Source organism: Anabrus simplex, chromosome 8, assembly GCF_040414725.1.
Source record: "Anabrus simplex isolate iqAnaSimp1 chromosome 8, ASM4041472v1, whole genome shotgun sequence".
In the NCBI taxonomy this organism is placed as follows: domain Eukaryota; kingdom Metazoa; phylum Arthropoda; class Insecta; order Orthoptera; family Tettigoniidae; genus Anabrus; species Anabrus simplex.
The window spans coordinates 83,344,279-83,363,806 of record NC_090272.1 but is presented as its reverse complement, the minus strand read 5'-3'; the positions used below and the strand labels follow the sequence as shown (position 1 = coordinate 83,363,806).

At 41.5% G+C, this 19,528-nt stretch overlaps 1 protein-coding gene across 1 annotated transcript in view; it reads left to right on the top strand.

The window, feature by feature from the left end:
* Positions 1–1,245: 1,245 nt before the first annotated feature.
* Positions 1,246–19,528, top strand: part of LOC136878814 (uncharacterized) — a 152,955-nt gene continuing 134,672 nt past the window's right edge. The window contains exons 1-2 of the mRNA XM_067152310.2: positions 1,246–2,793; positions 15,294–15,573. Coding sequence (XP_067008411.2) covers positions 1,246–2,793; positions 15,294–15,573 — 1,828 coding nt within the window. The remainder of the gene's footprint in view (positions 2,794–15,293; positions 15,574–19,528) is intronic.

The following is a 19,528-nucleotide window of genomic DNA, read 5'->3' as shown; positions in this document are numbered from 1 at the left end:
ATTATGAAGAGGATTATTATGAAGACGATGTGGATCAAGCGAAAAATGAACAAATGCCAGAATGTAAAGTGAGGCTTATCGTGGTCCCTAGTTGGCCGATTAGCGAAGTTGAATGAATGGATTATTATTATTAGCAGCTTACAATGAAAAGAAGAAAACAGTCCCCTTCCGCTGGGTTATTTCCTCTTCAAAATCATTTACTGTACCTTCTGTATGAATTCCGTATTACAAATATCCCAAATCCTGCTTTTAGTTTCATTCGCAAGCACCTGCGAAGTTCATCCTCATGACTATGTTAATAGAGGACAAGAAGGTGAATAGTACGAAGCATTATTGCTTGCTATTCTAAACGTGTATTTTTTCACTTGGGTTGCGTGCGGTACATATTGAAGTCACTTGTAGCAGCACACTGAACGTGTTTGTGTAGCCCAGCCGTGTGAGAGGCGTCAATCGCATTGCTTTGATCTCTTTGATCTCGCCTTGCGCACGCAGCTCCACTTGCCGACACATCGCCTGGTAACCAGTGAGTGTGGCTGGGAATGCGAGCCACATGCGTGTCTCGTATTGCAATAACCACAACATATTTAGTTAGGTTTCGCCTTCCTTCCTTAAATAGCCGTTTTCTTTTCCCTTCTTTCTTTTCTTTCTTTCTTTCTTTCTTTCTTTCTTTCTTTCTTTCTTTTACAAACGCTTTTAGTTTGTATTCGCCGTGATGTCATTGCTTTCTTTGTTTTTTTCTTTTAAAGCTCAAACAATCGTATTCAGCTAATAGGTCATTTGGCTTGTTAGGGTGTGTGCTAGCCCTTGCGATGAAACACAGTGTATATAAGTTAGCTGTACCGTGGTTCTTGGCCTGCCTGCCTGCTTGCCTGCCTTTTACTTTGTACGAGCGGCCCGGCAGAATGCCCTTGATAAGTAACGCTCTCTGTCGCACCGCAAAGAGAATACCGCCCTCTCTTTTCCCCCTCTGTACTACACACAGCTTCTCTCTTTGCTCTTTGTGTATGCTGTGCCGCTTCGGTTACATCAAAGCGCTACACTCACACACACACATATATAAAACCGAAGGCCTCGCTTTACACATACATAGAGCAGCTTTGATGTCAGCCGACTTCTCTCTTTCCCGTCCCTTTGTATGTCTGTTGCATTGCCAGCAGAGCGGGCTAGTTCGCTCAGTTGGGAGTTAGTCGTTGCCGGGTGCGGTGCATGCAGCTGGGCCGTGCTGTGTGCTGGAGGCTGAACTGAATGTCGCCCAAGCAGAAGGAGCTCAAGAGTAGTAAGAAAGTGAAAAGTGTGTCGGACAAGAAAGAAGTTGTGCGCCATGAGGGGGGCGGTGGTAGTGCAGCAGTGCGCGAAGCTGACTTGGAGAGGGCTCTGTTCCGCTGGTTCGAACGTTACCAACAACAACAGCAGCGGGGTACTGGGGAGGACGATGAAGTGCGTCTCACTGTACTGGTTAGTGTCGCTGACTTGCGGAAGAGGGCGCTGGCTCTCGCTCGACGCCTGGGGGCCAGCCCGGAGTTACAGTCAGTTATTACTAGGAACTGGATACGGCGCTGGCAAAATCGATATGGTGTGCCTAAGGCGTCATCAGCATCCCCTCCTCCGCCTAGTACAGCCACGCAGACGGCGGATATAACCATCACCGTGACGCCGGCGGCAAGTTGTACGACAACCACAACAGTAAGTGAGCCTGAACCGCCGCCCCCGGAGAAGGTGGTTGCCAGCCCTGCAGAACAGCTGCGTCGGATTATATCTGCCGGTGAATACAGTGAAGATCAAGTGTACTGCGCCTATAGCTTTGAATTAGACTGGAAAAGTCTTCCTGACCGGACGTTAGAGAGGCAGCCGGAAGAGGAACGTGTGTGGATATTGACCGCTGCTAACCGAGCTGGGGGTCGGCACCGAACGCGCTTATTAGTGATAGGCAAGCATTGGCGTCCACCTTCGTTACGTCATGTCAATATGCTTAGCCAACCAGTGGTGTACGCCGGGGGTGGTAGCGGGCGCATCACCCCAGATCTCTTCATCTGGTGGTTCCATCATGAATTCGTCCCTGCCGCCACAGCACTATATGGTTCCCGCGGTGCTATTCTAGTCGTTGAACAGACTCCGTTCTTGCCGCCAGAGGCGGACTGTGTATCCTCTGACGGCAGTGTGCGGTTAGTAGTGTTTCCAAGAGGAGATTTCGGGGATGGCGCCGTTCTTGATAACTGTTTAGTGGCGTCTGAATTGAGAACTCGTTACGCCATGATGTTGCTCTCTAATATGACTGTGGACAGTAGTGATCAACATCCATCAGTACCGGAGTATTTAGCTCAGTTCACTCTGAAGGAAGCTTTTCCTATGCTTCATCGCTCGTGGCTCAATGTCCGTTCCGATACGTATAACCGGTGCTGGAGTAAAGTCAACGGCTGTGTGGAGGTCGCCGCCCCCACGGTGGAGGCGGCAGCAAGCCCGACCCTAGCTCTGTCCACAACGGTGACGAGTCCTGCGCAGGCGCAAGAGGACCGAATGCTGTTGCTCGAGCTGCAGTGGTTGTCGCATGACCTGGGACTGGAGGTGACTGATGGGGACCTGGCCACGTGGGCGCGGGGTTGGGATCCCCCCAGCGAACCGCCCCCGCCTGTCAAGGTGGAGGGATCCGACGAGGATAGCCCTAGCCCCAGCGGAGTGCCCAGCGCTTCGGAGGCGGTCCACCACTTGACGCAGGCGCTGCTGTGGATGGAAACTGAACCGCTCGATCCAGGCTTACTCCTCGTGGTTCGCGATATCTTGGTCCACGCCAAGCAGGCAGGTACCTTGTGTGTTGTGTCATTGTTTAAAGTCTCCTTAATTTTATTATAGTCTATGTTCGCTGAATTACAAAATTAATTATTCATGCTATATATGTTCTAGTCCTTTGGAAGCGTGATTGAGGCATTTATTTGTCAGTTGATTAACTGATGCCGGAGTGTTGGATTTTAAATGAATACTTTTCTTACCGAGTGATGGTCGATACCGCGAATCCCATGCGATCTCCCATTTTGAGTAACATTGAGCGTAATCAGTGCTGGGCTAGGTAGATCGCGTAATTTTGGTTGGTAGTAGGGGAACAGGCCGGCCCCGTGGTATAGGGGTAGCGTGCCTGCCTCTTACCCGGCGGCCCCAGGTTCGATTCCCGGTCAGGTCAGGGATTTTTACCTGGACCTGAGGGCTGGTTCGAGGTCCACTCAGCCTACGTGATTAGAATTCAGGAACTATCTGACCGTGAGATAGTGGCCCCGGTCTAGAAAGCCAAGAATAACGGCCGAGATGATTCGTCATGCTGGCCACACGACACCTCGCAATCTGCAGGCCTTCGGGCTGAGCAGCGGTCGCTTGGTAGGCCAAGGCCCTTAAAGGGCTGTAGTGCCATGGGGTTTTGGTTTGGTTTGGTTTTAGAAGGGGAAAAGAATTGACAACTTCGGCTTTCTGTCGGAGCAGAAGGTATGTGAAGCCGAGTTTGAGGCTGAATATCTGGCGAACCACCCGGTATGTTTTTACGCAAGAAACTTTAAAATTAAGCTTAAATGTAATATTGATAGAGTGGAAATAATTAATTGTAACATTTGATTTGCACTCAGACAAGTATTGATCTTCATTCTAACTTAAATAGTGACCTTTTAGACCGAATTAAAGTGATGTTTGGGATCGAAAAAAAAAAAAAAAAAAAAAAAGAGGAAATAGCATATTATTATACATCATTATAGACAGATGACTTTCAGAGTTCAGTCTGCAAGCTTCTGTGGGTTAACTGATCGCCTCCACAATCTTCTCTTTGCAACAAACTCTGTGAATTCATGTAGTTCCTCGCCTTATTAGCATGCTGGCCTATGGTCCAAGGGGTCCCTGATTCGATTCCCGATTGAGTCGGGAATTGTAATGTTAATTTCTCTGGCTCGGAGACTAGGTGTGTGATCCCTTTTCAAAATCCGTTCTAGACAGGGCACCATCTTCATCGGTGCGCGGGTTGCCCACGGGGTTTCAACGCGAAAGACTTGCAGTTGGCCTCTCCGGAGGCCATTCGCCATTATTTATTTATTTATTTATTTATTTATTTATTTATTTATTTATTTATTTATTCTGAAATATTTTCTGCCATTCGAACTACAGTACATCTAATATGCGTCGATCCAATTCTTGGCTGTAGTATCCCTGAGGGACTGTCCTGACCGCTGTATAGCGTAAGTATCGATTTTCTTCATTGAATGAGGGATCGTTTCATCAGCTGTCCCATTAAATATTGAACGACTTTGCCTATCCTTGTAATAACGCATTTCTTCTCGGTATGTTTCGATTGCCGTAAACGTGAATGTGATATTCGAACAAATAAGTGGCTACAGCACTCCTTAGCTGGTGTAGCCTGAAAGGTACATCAACTGTATCCTCTACCAGTTTCTTCTTCTTCTTCTCTGAACGCGACCTCCCTTGGTTAACCCTAGTTGTCCTTCGACCCTGGCGATACGAATACTGCGAGTCTTCAATTTTCACAACTTTCATGGCTCTTTCCTTTCTCTTCTTCTGCTGGGCTGAGTTGCTCAGGTGGTAGAGCGGTGGCCTTCTGACTCCAAGTTGGCATATCGAGCTTGGCTCAGTCTGGAAGTATTTGAAGGTACTAAAATAGGCCGGCTTCGTGTCGGTAGATTTACCATTTCGTACAAGACCACCTGTGGGACAAAATTGTGGCCCCTCGGCGTCTCCGAAAACCGTAAAATGAGTTAATGGGATATTAAAATAATATTGTTATTATTATGCCCGCCTCTGTGGTGTAGTGGTTAGTGTGATTAGCTGCCACCCCTGGAGGCCCGGGTTCGATTCCCGGCTCTGCCACGAAATTTGAAAAGTGGTACGAGGGCTGGAACGAGGTCCACTCAGACTCGGGATGTCAAATGAGTAGAGGGGGATTCGATTCCATCATCGACGTGGTTTTCCGTGGCTTCTCACTTCTCTTCCAGGCAAATTCTGGGAAGGTACGTAACTTGGGGCCACGTCCGCTTCCTTCCCTCTCCCTTGTCTTTCCTTTTCAATCTTTCCATTCTCCTACTAGACCCCTTGTTCAGTATAGCAGGTGAGGCCTCCTGTGCGAGGTACTGGTCCTCCTTCCCAGTTGTATACCCCGACCCAAAGTCTCGTGCTCCACTACACTGTCCTTGAGGCGATAGAGGTGGGATACCTCGATGAATCCGAGTTAATAACCAACCCTGGAGGGTAACCGGATTAAGAAAGAAAGAAACAAACAAAGAAATTATTATTATTATTATTATTATTATTATTATTATTATTATTATTATTATTATTATTATCATTATTATTATTTCCTTTACCAACAGCTTTATCCTTCGATGGAGCGGACCTCTCCCTCCCTCATCTCAGTAGAGTTAAGAGGGGATCAGTATTTCGTTGTACTTCTCCTCAAGGTGAGAAAATTCCAGTTAGGGTAAAAAAGGAAATGCCATTTTCACGGTTTTTTTTTAAATATTTGCGATGAAGACGAATGCGTTGAAAAGCTAAGACCAAAAAGAGTTTTGTGGAACTTGAATACTGCTCATTGATACGCCCACTTTTTAGCAAGGTATATAAAAGCTTTCTGAACGCACTACCATTCTGCTAAGTGAAGTGTGGTTTTCATGTTGGTAACCATGTTAGCACCCGTCATTGTTTGTTTGTTTATAAACAGGCGTTGCAATTCAGATTATTGTTTAAATTTTCCGTTCAAAGAGTTGATGGTCGAAGAGACAAATGGACAAATGGAAAAAAAATGTACAAAGGATCAAGGAGGACACAGATGTTCCAGATTATAGTGCAGGAATGTTTTGAAAGTAAGAAATTGTACAGAGAAACTTAAAGCTGTCTGCCTCCGCAGCGTAACGGCTAGTGTTATTAGCTGCCGTCCTCAGGGGCCCGGGTTCGATTTTCGGCACTGCCACAATTTTAAAAATGACAGGAGGGCTGGTATGTGGTTGAAATGGTACATGCAGCTCACGTCCATTGAGGGCGTGCCTGAAAAGAGCTGCACCACCTCGGGGTGAGGATACGAATTTACTTTACTTTCTAGCTTAATTTTTCAGTAATTTGGTACAATTTTAAAAGAAAATTTGTAAAGTTACTTCAATGCAACTTTCTCTCTGGTTGAGCAGGCTCTTAAAAGAGATACTGAAGGATTTTACTGGAAAGAGAATACATAAAAATACAAGATTTTTTCCAAATTTTTCGGCGAGAAAATGTACCTTTCAGAAAAAATCATAATGAAAAAAGTATATGGTTTTCTGCAAATAAACCTAACCATATGGTAGAAGTAAGGACGACATAAAATGCAGACTAGCACAAGCAAAGAAGACCTTTCTTAAGAAAAGTTTGATCACCTCGAACATTGATATAGCAGTTAGAAAGGTGTTTTTGAAGACTTTCGTTTGGAGCGTGGTGTTGTATGGATGTGAAACATGCGACGATAACTAGCTCAGAAAGAAAGAGAATATAAACTTTTGAAATGTGGTGTTACAGAAGAATGCTGAAGGTGAGATGTGTAGACAGAATCATGAATGAAGAGATACTGAATGGACTCGGTGTGAGGAGATCGATTTGGCTAAATTTGACGAGAAGAGATAGACTGATAGGGCACATCTTAAGACACCCAGGACTTGTAAAGAACAGTTTGTTTTTGAGGGAAGTGTAGGTGGTAAGAACGGTAGGGGTAGACCAAGGTACGAATATGACAAGCAGATGTAGTAATGTAGAAATGAAAAGGTTAGCACGTGATAGGGTGGCATGGAGAGCTGCATCAAACCAGTCTATGGACTAATGACTCGAACAACACAGGTATAATTTATAGCTTCTGAAAATTTTATATGACTAGCCCAAGTAAATTTCTAGTGAAGTGTACCTGGTATTAGATTATTTAACGTGCGCGACATAGGCAAATGGTTCTCGCTGAGTCGTCTTGGCAGTTCGTACTGGAGGCTGTAGCAGACGCGATGACAAAAGTGGTAGTTTATTTCAGGCGTCCGTTCATTAACTCGAGGCGTTAATTTGTGCGGGCAGTTTTACTGCGCGAGATGATGGGCGCGGTCTCTTCTGCTGCCCGCTCTATGTTCACTGGGGAAAACGAAATAAGCTACATTTTCAAAAGGACATTGTCAGTCATGACGCGTTTTTTAATTCTACTGTGAAGCCATCGTTTCTCTTCAAAAATGGTTCGGCTTTTATACATTCTTAAAAACACATACAGCACATACATACATTATAGGTTAGGGATGACAGCTTCTCACCGCGGCACTCGCGATTCAGCTTTGAGATTTTCGAAATGGAAATTCACGTCACAGTGGATCTCCCCTTCCGAACCATCCTCATTCGGCTTTTGTTCTCTTTCTGCCCTTACAGTGTTGAGTTTCCGGTGTTTCGGTGTCTCTTCTTTTCACGTCCTTCGTGACTCTTCCTATTCTTGTGGTGATTCCTTCATTCTTGGAATTGTCAAGCCTCTCCTTTTTTTCTCTTCTGATTAAATCTGAGAAGGATAATTATCTGCCTGTACTTTATCTGGCAATAGTCGCCGCTACCACCCAGTGCTCCACATTTTTTTTTTTTAATTACAGACTATTGTGACATTCAGCATTCGAATCATGAATGAACTTGTTGTTATTTTGCTCATTATGTCTGTCGGCCTTTGTGGCTTCTGAGCCTAAGTTTGCGGGTTTGATTCCGGCTCAGTCCGGTGGTATTTGAAGGTGATCAAATACGTCAGCCTCTTGTCAGTAGCTTTGACGACACGTAAAAGAACTTCTCCAGGGCAATATTCCGGCACATCGGCGCCTCCTAAATCCGTAAAGGTAGTGTTACATAAAATTATTATATATATATATATATATATATATATATATATATATTGCGAATGAGCCCATTAGGACTACGCAAAGTACTTATTATTATTATTATTATTATTATTATTATTATTATTATTATTATTATTATTATTATTATTATTAGATAATATACCGAGCAACGAGTTGGCCGGCCGGTTAGGGCCACGCAGTTGTGAGTGAGATCTGTTTGAGTCGGTGAAACTTAAAACGCGTATGAATGCGTTAACAATATTACTTTATTACAATGTTTACGTATAAACAATCTGCTGACAATTAGTTGGATGTTCCTCAGTAGACTTAAGTCCCTACGTCGTACGTTCAACTACAAAAACGAGGGAGGGTATTAAATGATGCTTGTCATTCAGTAAAGATTAACAACACGATAGATAAGTCAGAAAAGCTTGTATTACTTTCATCTCTCGTCCAATATAGTTTACGTGAATAATTCGCAGGAAGAGAATGAATGAGAGGGGGTGTCAGCAGAGTGTTGCGAACAGGTCGCCTATGTTGATGACTTGGTTGTAATAGCGGATGATCTCGAGAACCTACGATGTAGGAACTTGGAACAGAAATGCAGTGATTACAAAATGAAAATCAGGTTTTAGGAGACAGGTGGGATCGGTTTGTATAAACTCTATTCGTGTTATCTGTTTGTTTCTCCCTGGTGGAGATGGGGGTCAGAATTTAAGAATGAATACATTGGATGAAGTGCGCATGAGCTGGCTTCACTGGTGGGGGCTTCGTAATGTCAATGGAGGAGAGTAGCTGTCCTGGGAGATGAAAGAGTGCGTTGAAGAGGGTTAAGAGAAACGCCGGATGATGTTGACTAGATATTTAATTTCAAGGTAAGATACGAACAATCTGAAAAGGCCATGTACCTGTATGATGATAATTGTGTAATTTTATTCTTACCGAGAGAGTTTGCTACGCAGGGCGTGTCTTGTACCCAGGAGATGAGTTGGAATCAACAGCCCTGAAGTTGGTTTGCTGTGTTAACAGTACAAACAAATGCTGGCGGTACTTTAATGAATGCTATGGCCCATACCTTCCCAGTCCAAGCTCTTTCTAAACTTAAAAAAAAAAAAACATAAACCAAAATAAACAAAAACAAAGAAAACACCACCCTCTGCGTTAGTGCAACGTTAAGCAGATAACAGCCGAGCATTCGGTAGATAGTGGGTTCGAACCCCATTGTCGGCTGCCTGATGATAGTTTTCTGTAGTTTCTCATTTTCGCACCAGGAAAATGCTGAAGCTGTACCTTAATTAGGCTTCCTTCTCTCTCCTAGCCTATCCCATTGTCGCCATAAGACCTATTAGAGTCGGTGTGACGTAAAGCAAATTGCCCATTAAACAAAAGATTGCAAAACCAAACGACGGTCTAATATAATTGGCTGAGTGGTTAGCATACAGCCATGTGGTTCAGAAGTGCCAGAGTTCGATTCTCGGTTGGATCGGGGATTTTTAACTGCGCATGGTTAATACTTCTGGCTCGGGGTCTCTGTGCCTGTGTTCATCTTAAACTGCATAAGCATACAACATACCACATAAATACGCAATAGTGCATAATTATATCCCTCCGTATAGAGTAAGAGTCAGGAAGGGCATTCGGCCGTAAAACTGAGATCCATATCAAGTGCCACCCCTAATATGGCAAAAAGATCATGAAGAAGCAGAAGAAAAGCCATCCTAGGAGGTAAACCGTTCACTATAAAGAATATACAGCGCAGTCTTTACCATTTCTTGTCAGTTGTTATCACTTAGTAATGGAAAGCACCCTATTTAGGTCTCGTCCTCCAAACTGACAAATGCAGCCTGATATAACTGATCACAGAAGGCAAGACAGAAGGGAAACATGGATGTTGGTGAGGAATGAGAACAAAAAGAAATGGAATACTTATATATACATACTAGCTGATGTACTCGTGCTTCGCTACGAAATTCTTAGAAAGTTTTTTTTTTTTTTTGTGGTTTTCCCAACTGGAGTCAACACAGGTCATTACAATGACGTCAGTAGGAATTTAGCAATTAAGAGTAATGTTATCATATAAAATACTAGATCAGATGAAAAGCGCACATTTTTTCACTTTTAACGAACAATTTTACTGTGCCGATCTACCAGTCCATAGTTCCAGTGCTGGCATGACCAGGCCGCAAACAGCCGCGAACACTCCTATGCCATTATTCCGTTAAATGTGCACACTGCTCATTCTAATCAGAGTTTCGGAGTAGGAACTGAATAGCTTGAATATTATTATGAACCAGTGTGTTACGTACCACTAGTATCAGAAAATGTATGAACCAGAAGAATGGCATGCTAAAAAAGAGAGAGATCTAACTCCCCAACTACTTGCCGCCAATATTCAGGCAGGCTGTTATACTCGGTACCCAGCAGCAATCCCATCTATCGGAGATGAGTGACCCTAGGAAACAAAGAATATCACAACAAACAATGGTCAATGTAATGTTACTGTTGATCAGGTTTGTGAGCTTTCTATATTGTAGGCCTTTACATTTTGTTTTATTCCGTCTTTGTGATAGTAGGGCATCTTATAAAATTATTTATAGCGTAGACTGTAGTTGCTTATTATCTGACTTTACATACCGTTTCATTAAATTTTGTTTACCCATTTTCTCGTGACTCGGCGCTGATATGGACTTAGCAACAAAAATACAAATTCATCAATATTTTTGTTATCATAGCCGGTACGGTAAAAATGTATAAGACATAAATGGTCTGAAATTTAATACTATAAAACTTTATTTATATAGTATTTATCGATAGGACCATTAATAACATAAATATTTGAGAATTACATTTTAGGCCTTCCCCTAAACTACCATCTCACTCATCGCGATTAAAATTATTTTATGTCCTAGATTGTAGCGACTTATTCCCCGACTTTACGTACCGATTTTCATTAAATTCTCTTCAGCCGTTTTCTCGTGATGCGTGCACATACATACATACATACATACATACATACATACATACATACATACATACATACATACATACATACATACACACACACATGCATACATACATGCATACATACAGACAGACAGACAGACAGACAGACAGAAATTACGGACAATTAAAAAGTGCATATCCTTGTTACTGTGGACACGGCCGATATAGAAATACCATTCTTTTTAAATTCTGAGCAATGTACAGGCAAAACTCTTATTTTATATATATAGATATTACAATCTGCTTTGGCGACGATGGGATAGGGAAGATCTAGGGTTGGGAAGGAAGCGACCGTGGCCTGCATTTTCCTGGTGTGAAAATAGGAAAACCCCTCTTCAGATCTGCTGGCAGTGGGGTTCGAACCTACCAACTACCGAATGCAAGATAACAGCTGAACGTCCGGAACCACACTGCCAACTCTTGCTGGTGCGTTTTTTGTCATTGAATGAATACTGAATTATCGATCCAATACAGGGGGAAGTACACCTTTCACCAACCTAAATTTAGTAAAATTTATAACTTAGAAAAAAGTTAAATTATTCGTGTCAAAGAAAATATCTTTGAATATGTTGTTCATATAAAATGAACTACCATGCACATTTTTATGTAAATAATTATCTTGAATAGTTATTGAATTGTGATGGAAAATAGTTTGTGAGTAAAGCTGAAAGTTACTATAAATAAACAACAAACATTTGACAAAGTGGGGCGTATCATTGGATATTTACTGGCGTACCATTTGGAAGGGCTGAGATTTTGTTCATCATATTGAAGAGGAAAGTTTGTTACTGAAACCAAATAAATACATTTAAAAGTGCAGTTTGTTTAACCCCATAAAGATGTAGGCTATGTACCTCCGCAACAGACTGAGGAGAATAAAGTCATTTGAACTTCTACTGGGTGTGGATTCTCTTGTCTTTTACACATCGTGTACAAGCTGAAGATACATTATGTGCTTTTATTTGAATTTTTACAGCGAAGTCGCGTTTATTTGTTTATTTTCAAGGTTGAAGAAATTGCGGTATTTTAATAGGAGTGTAAAACCCGTTTGATAGTTTGTGCTACTGCCGTTTGTATATTAATAAATTAATTGAGGATAGCATTCAGCAGTCCGGAGGAATGTCCATGTTGAAACATAGGGTCCCGTGAGATCTCCGAAGTTAAGCAACATTTGGCATGGTCATTACGTGCTGTTAGTCCCTGACCACCCTACTGCGACTAAACTCTGGCTCATTAGTCCTTGGCCTAGCTGGAGGCACTAACAAGGTTGTCAACGTCCAGGCTTCATTAAGGCACTTCATCAGCATAATAATAAGCTGTCTCTGTGGATCAGTAGTTAAGTGTCAGCATGTGGGTTCAAACTCGACAGAGGTAGTCGGATTTTTGAAGGGTCGAAAAGAAGTCCATTCGTCACTCCATGTCGTACGATGTCGGCACGTAAAATATCTCTGGTGACACATTTGGTATTTGTGTGTATGTTAGGTATTCAGCCCGAAGGCTGGTTTGATCCTCCTCAGCTCCGCCAACAGCTGTCATAGATAGCCCAGGCGTCACTGAAGAGGCGTACTAGGGAAATAAGGAGTTATGTAGTTTCCCGTTGCTTTCCTCGCCGAGCCGGAAGTTGCTATTACATATCAGTCTGCCAAACCCACTGAAATGCATGCAATATTTTCATGCCATTCATAACAGGGACTGGCTGCATAAGGAATGGTATTACTATCATCCCTCATCCCTTGGTCACTTTCACGTTGTCAAGGCCAAGGCTGATACTGAGACAGACCAATGAAAGTAACAAACTTATTATAGCCCATACTAGAAGACATAGTGCACTGTAAACACTACATCTCCCCAGCAAACGCATATTTGGTGTTTACCCGACAAAATTAATTAAAACTCAGTAATAGATGCCTAGGAGAGATTCGGTTTACTCTGCCATCTAGTAGGCCTAGAGTGAAACACGGGACGTTGAAATTGACGTTCAGACATCCAGATGGCGTCAAATTAAAATGCCTGCACATTGTAGCTGAGGTCATACGATATTATTATTATTATTATTATTATTATTATTATTATTATTATTATTGTTATTATTATTATTTCTTCTAAATCCGTTTACTCTTCAGCGAGGGATCCCACCTCTACCGCGTGAGACTTTGGGTCGTTGGATACAAGTGGGGATGAGGACCAGTATCTCGCCCAGGCGGCCTCACCTGCTGTGCTGAACAGGGACCTTTTGGGGGATGAGAAGATCTGAAGGGATAGACAAGGAAGAGGGAAGGAAGCGGCCGTGGCCTTAAGTTGGGTACCATTCGGCATTTGCCTGGATGAGAAGTGGGAAACCACGGAAAACCACTTCGAGGATGGCTGAGGTGGGAATCGAACCCCCCTCTACTCAGTTGACCTCCGGAGGTTGAGTGAACCCCGTTGCAGCGCTTGAACCACTGTTCAAATTTCGTGGCAGAGCCGGGAATCTAATCCGGACCTCCGGGAGTGACAGCTAATCACGTTTGCCACTACACCACAGATAATGCAACGTTTCCAAGTAACGAGCATGATTGAACTTATTTAGCAGATGAATTTGCCTTCTTTTCTTCCCGGATTTTTTTTCATCCTTTCGCTTTTTTTTTTTTTTTCGTCCATGCAGTGGTTGTTCTCATCTTGGATTTTTCTACAAAATGATGTTTGTTCACCAACGTTCTAAAACTTTAGGCCTGTCCCATGTAATTTCGTCTGTTGTGTTGATTGCTTTAAGGTCTTTTTCAATTTCGATTTTGCAGTTATTGACTTTTAGTGAGGAAGCATGTGTAAATATCCTTTTAGTGAGTCTTTCATTTGCCATTCTTTGAATATGGGCTTAAAATTTCAATAATCTTTTTCTAATAGTGTCTGATATTTTCTCGGAATGCTGGTATAACTCAAGAGACCTTTTCATTCACACTCCTACGCATATTCAGCCAAATATTTTCCTAAGGATTTCCCTTTTTTCTAAATTATTATGATCATCATCATCATCATCATCATCATCATCTTCATCAATACCTGGTACACCCATAATTTAATAAAATTGTTTTGATTTTAATTATACAGTATATTATTTTTAAAAAGGACTACGACTGCCAGGTTGTTACAGCCATCATAAACCTCGGTCTGTTACCTTTATCAGCTCAGAGCTTGGTGTCGTACGGTCGACACGACTGTTTATGTCAGTATACTTTGTTGGGCATTGCTTTTCTGTATCAGATAGCTCGTCAATTGCCCTGAAGAGGCTGAGTGTACCTCGTCGCAGACTATAAAAGCAGTCTTCAATTGTAATACAGGGAATTGAATCCAGGCATTCCCAGATGACAGCTTGCTGCATTACTTTGTTATACCACTGACAATTTTAAGAAAACTGTGTTATAAAAGTGTTCCACACTGAAAATCTACTCGTTGACATTTTCTAGGACCTCCATTAAAAGCCATTACATGGCTAGCCTGACTTGTTAATTTTGTCGCTTAAAGATGTTTTTAGGCCCTTTGTCGTTTTAAAATGAAGACTTAGATCGGATGTGCAGTATTTAAGTTTCCACAAATTGAAGATTAGGTGATGTAGCGATTTATAAATTCCTACAAGAATATGTAATAGGTCAAAGACAAAATTTCCCATTCCGCTTGCTCCACATAAACAATGTATGGGTTAGAACATGCAATGACAAAATTTCGCCTCCCACTTGCTTCAGACCTGAGACTGACTACCATATTAAATTGATAGGGATGGTTAATATATTCTCTTTTATTTTCTAATGTTAAAAGATAAAAATAATGTCCTGTCTATAAAACACTGTTGTTCATCACCAACTAGAGCTTTTCTTTTTCCTTTCTTTATGTAGTGCTCTTGTAGTATTGTCAAGCATTGGCGTATAAGAACGGTATTTGTGGTCAGTTGTCTGTTACGCTTTATTTGTGCGGCTAACTTTAAAGAAAGAGCCAGATTTTGAACATTATGCATTTGCTGTAATGTGTTGAGAGAATACTTGTATGTGCTATGTTGCTAGATAAAGGTGGCACTGGCGGAATTAAACTCCAGTCTAACCAAGAATATTGTTTGCTGGTTGAAACTGGCCGAAGATAAGTAGATGCAACATTCCTCCCCTCCATACAACCCCCTTGGCTCTGGTCTGTAGGAATTTATATATCATATTCGACTGAACCTTAGAACTTAACCTCATTATGTAGGAAACAATTCCGGTCAAGGATGTTGAAATCAATCGTGAGGAATTCTATGATATTGTCTTTTGATATCTTAAACTGGATAGTGCATTAGATATGTTGTTTCAGCTTTGTTCCTACAGATGAAACTGTTATTCAGTAGTTTTAAATAATCTCTTGAGTGTTTAATTTATTTTTCCATGGTACGGGACTAGTTCTTGTTTTTCTAATGATGTGTTTTCGTGTGTGTTTCAGGCGAGCAAGATGGGTTTGGCCCCCACCCACCCGGGCGCGGCGCTCCCCTTCTTCTGCCATAACGGCGATCACCTGACACAGCCGCCCCCGGCTCACATGGGGATTCCTCCGTACCAGCTGGACCCCAAGGGGGCGGGGGCGATGGGTGAGTACTGGCGGGGACTGGGACTGGGGCTACGTTCGTCACCAAGCGGGGGCAGCGCCGCCAGTCCCACCACCACGGGGGTGGGGATAAGTCCGGGGGACTGGAAGAGACTGGGGCCACTCCTAGCGGCATCAGGTTAGCCAACACATGTCACTCAAGGGAACGGGAGGGCTCGTCGCAAAGGGCTTCAGCGAATTAACATCTCCAATATTGGAAATATTGCCTGGGATATGCTGTGTTTTACATCTGTATAAAGTGTAAGGTCAAACTTAACAGAATAAAGTTCTATTGATATGATATAAAAAAAAAGCATAAAACATTTTAATGGATAAATATAGAATACTTGACATCTGACACTTGATTGTTAAGGACGGCGAACGTCCAGTTATTGTTTTGTACCATTTCGCGGAGAGATTATCCCCTAAATTGATTTAATCTTTTACAATTTTGAAAAACAATTAGAACCTTTTTCACATTAAATTGAACCACAGGAATTGACCCCTTTGGTTCCTTTAGATAGTGGTAAAGTCACAGTGAGTATAAGCTTTCTTTTCCGTATGTCGGACGTAGATTTAAATGTAGGCAGCGGTAGTGTCATTTTTAGGTACAGTATATATCACCGAGTAATGTACAGATTTTTGTGCACAATTCTTTGTAATAATCCGAATTCATTTTAATTGATAATTAATGATTTGTTACTTACATTTGCATTAACTGCAGTTGGTGCACAGTGAGCTGATTTGACACGTTTTTGAAGGAAATTACAGCACATTTTTTAGTTTTTTTCCGATCCTTTTTCCCGTTTGCAGTTGTCTTAGATATCTTAGCAACTTCAGTGTGCGATATGTTACCTGTTCCATATTGCAAGAATATTGATGTAATAAAAATCTTCCGGGCTATTATGCCGTGGTCCACTCCTCTCGCTTCTCCCAGACGTTTCGACTGCTGGTGCGGTGGTCATCTTCTGTGGCGTCGTGTCGATACGCTCTCCTGTATCCCGCTGACGCCAGCTGGCATAATAGCCCGGAAGGAAGATTTTTATTATATTGACACCGGCTGTGAAAGCCTTCATGCTTTAAAGAATATTGATGGTTTCCGAAATATTTTCTGTTGGAGATGATTTTAAATTGGGAATTAGTCGTTTGATTAACAGTGCTTAACATCGTGAAGTCCCTGGGTATACTTTTGAATGAAATTAACTTATTTCATTAGAAACGCAGTAATTACTTTTGTTTTCACTATATGTAACTGTCTTTAACTTCGGAAGACTTCAGTTTCTGAAATCCCTTAGTTGAATTATTTTTACAAGAACTGAAATTTCATGTTTTAGCAAACATGAGAAATGGTTAGAGAGAACATGTTTATCAGTCTGGAAGAATCCAGATTAACACAATTTTACTTTAGAGTCACATTATTCGAGGAGTAACTTTAACTTATTTTTCATACTGTGCCGTTTTCTCATTTGAAGAATAACATGCTGTAAGGTTGGCCTTACATTTTTTCAATCTTGAATATATAGGTGGAATTACTTTGGATGTGTTCCTGGGTGTAATTCAAGGGTTCTCATATTGACAACTTTCTGTGTTTTTTGTTTCGTCTGAAGTCCTTTCGCCGTTGTCCTTTTGGTGGGCTAACTGGCACAGGGTGGAAGTTTGGTGGTGGGTTGGTTGGATGGTTGCTCGGTAGTGTTCACCTTGGTGGAGGGATTACCTTACTGCCCTTGCTATATTCAGGTTTATAATAATTTTAAGTGCATGCTATTGTTATTTTTATCTTTATACTAGTGTGAACAGTTTAAGAAGCTAAGTGCCAACAATTTAGTTCATGTACACTCAACCAAACTTCCTGATCATTATACATTTTAAAATTATTATACATGAGATTTTGTCAAACAAATGCAGGCTGTAGTTAAATTTGGCACAACATGTTACATTTTATAATTTCTGTAATATGTACTCTATATATTGCCTTTATTTTTATGTAAGCCACTCTTCCTTTGTATTTTTCCTTTCCCACTTTGAAAGAAAATAATGTTCTCTTTTTGACTTTTGCTTAGTTTACCAGGTATGAATGATTCTTGCAAATTTTGGCACTAAGTTTCTTTAGCTGTTCTGTTCTACCATTTGTGTTTATTTATTGTGTGAGTCCTGAATGTTAACACTAGATGGTAAAGTACACTGAACTTTCTTGTTTCACTTGGTAGTGATTAACAGAGTTTTTAGTATTTCCCCCATTGTTTATGACATACAGTTGCAGACATCTGATAAAATGGCGTGTACCTAATACTGTTTTGCCCCATTGCTCCAGAACATGTTATTTTTTTAACATAGTTCATCGGGTTGTATAACTCAGTTGGTGTGTCTCTTGTACGGGAGATTGAATTCTGGAACAGTCGATGGGCATGAAAAGATGCTTTTGATTGTAGTTTTAAGGAACAAAACAATGGGGTTATCAGCTAATTAGGCAAAACTTGAGAGCAATGCTTTGCGCAGGTACATTGGCCACATAAGGTATTCGTACACCTATGGAATGTGATGGAACATCATTACGGCATACGAACTGAAGTTAGATTTATAAACGGCATTACGACAGACATCAGATATACACGCTGAACATACAGATCGTTTAAAAATGTAACATGATCGGCACGATACTGTATACAGACTGCAGATCGTACCTCCAAGAAAGTATTCGTACAGTGCGCATGTACTGTGTAGAGATGAGAAGAATGCAAGAATGAAGAATGTGGCCTGCAAGCACGAACTTCCTGTTCTGCCCAGACAGATCGGCTCTTATCTGCTACACGAAAATATTGACTCACATTTTGCAGTTCGCTGGATTACAACCGACAAGAACGAAGAGCTGCCAGTAGAAGATAATATAAAGTAGGCTGGTAGTAGCGGAGTTGCTATGGTAACCATTGCGTCACTGGCTCTGCTAGGGCTCTCTAAAGACTAGGTATGCTCGCCCGCCATTATGGTTCATTCCTGCACTATGTTAGTAAGGCGGTTGACTGCCCCAGCCTTATACATTCCTCTTTTTTACTGTTCTCGACGCTAGAAAATAAGGCTAAACTAACATACTGTAAAAATACTCATTCTCAGTATTACTCAAACGGTTACACAACATAAATATTAGTGTATTTCGTACATTATTGTGTAATTTTTACTCGAGACGGTGATTATAAAAACAAGGTCGTTGATAATTTGCCTTTTAATAAACAAACAAACTAGGCATGTACTCTCACTGGAGAAATATTAGAAGAAATAGCTTACTAATAAATCGTTGTTTTACTATTATATTATTGATAAGTAGACAGGTTGTTCGTAAGCTATGCGCCGCGCTACCGTCTAATGAAATGAGGGACACCGTGGTATTGATATAGGCTACTGTCAATTTTAAATCGTGGAATTTGACGAGGTAATCGGTCAGTGTCGAAGATATATAAATTGTGATAGAAGATTTTGATACCACATGATCTCAGTCGGTATTTCACACTTGCGTAAAATTGATTCGGCGCTATTTTCAATGTTGTCGAAATAACAAGAAAAATATTCATCGAACAAAAATAACGCTGAAATGTCATGTACCTGTCTGCATGTAAGCCTACCACAGATCTTAGTTTACAAAAATGCATTTGTTGTACTACCACCAACGTTAAACAAATTATTTCTGTCATATGAAGTTAGTTTTGAAAAATATTGTACCTGTGGTGCTTGGATGTTGAACTCTTGTTCCCGGACTTTTAGGGCAGAACTGAATATTGAATGATCAATGTGACTGAATTAAGGGGTGTAGAAGTGTCAGTGGGAGCTGGATGCAGGTTTAGGGTCAGCAGTTGAATTAGAAGGTGTAGTATAGGGAGTGGATGCATAATGCAGACCAGAACTGAATCTAAACAACCGGTATCCCGCAGTAGAGATATTACTACAATTAGGTGCAGAACAACCCACCATTATGTAATAAATATCCACACAAATACGACACTACTCTGTCCCTGCACGCGGAGATTAAAGCAATACGTTCAATGTGACGAAGCGAGCGCTCGTAGGAGAAACTAGAGTTTGATCACATGGCCCATTGCGCCATG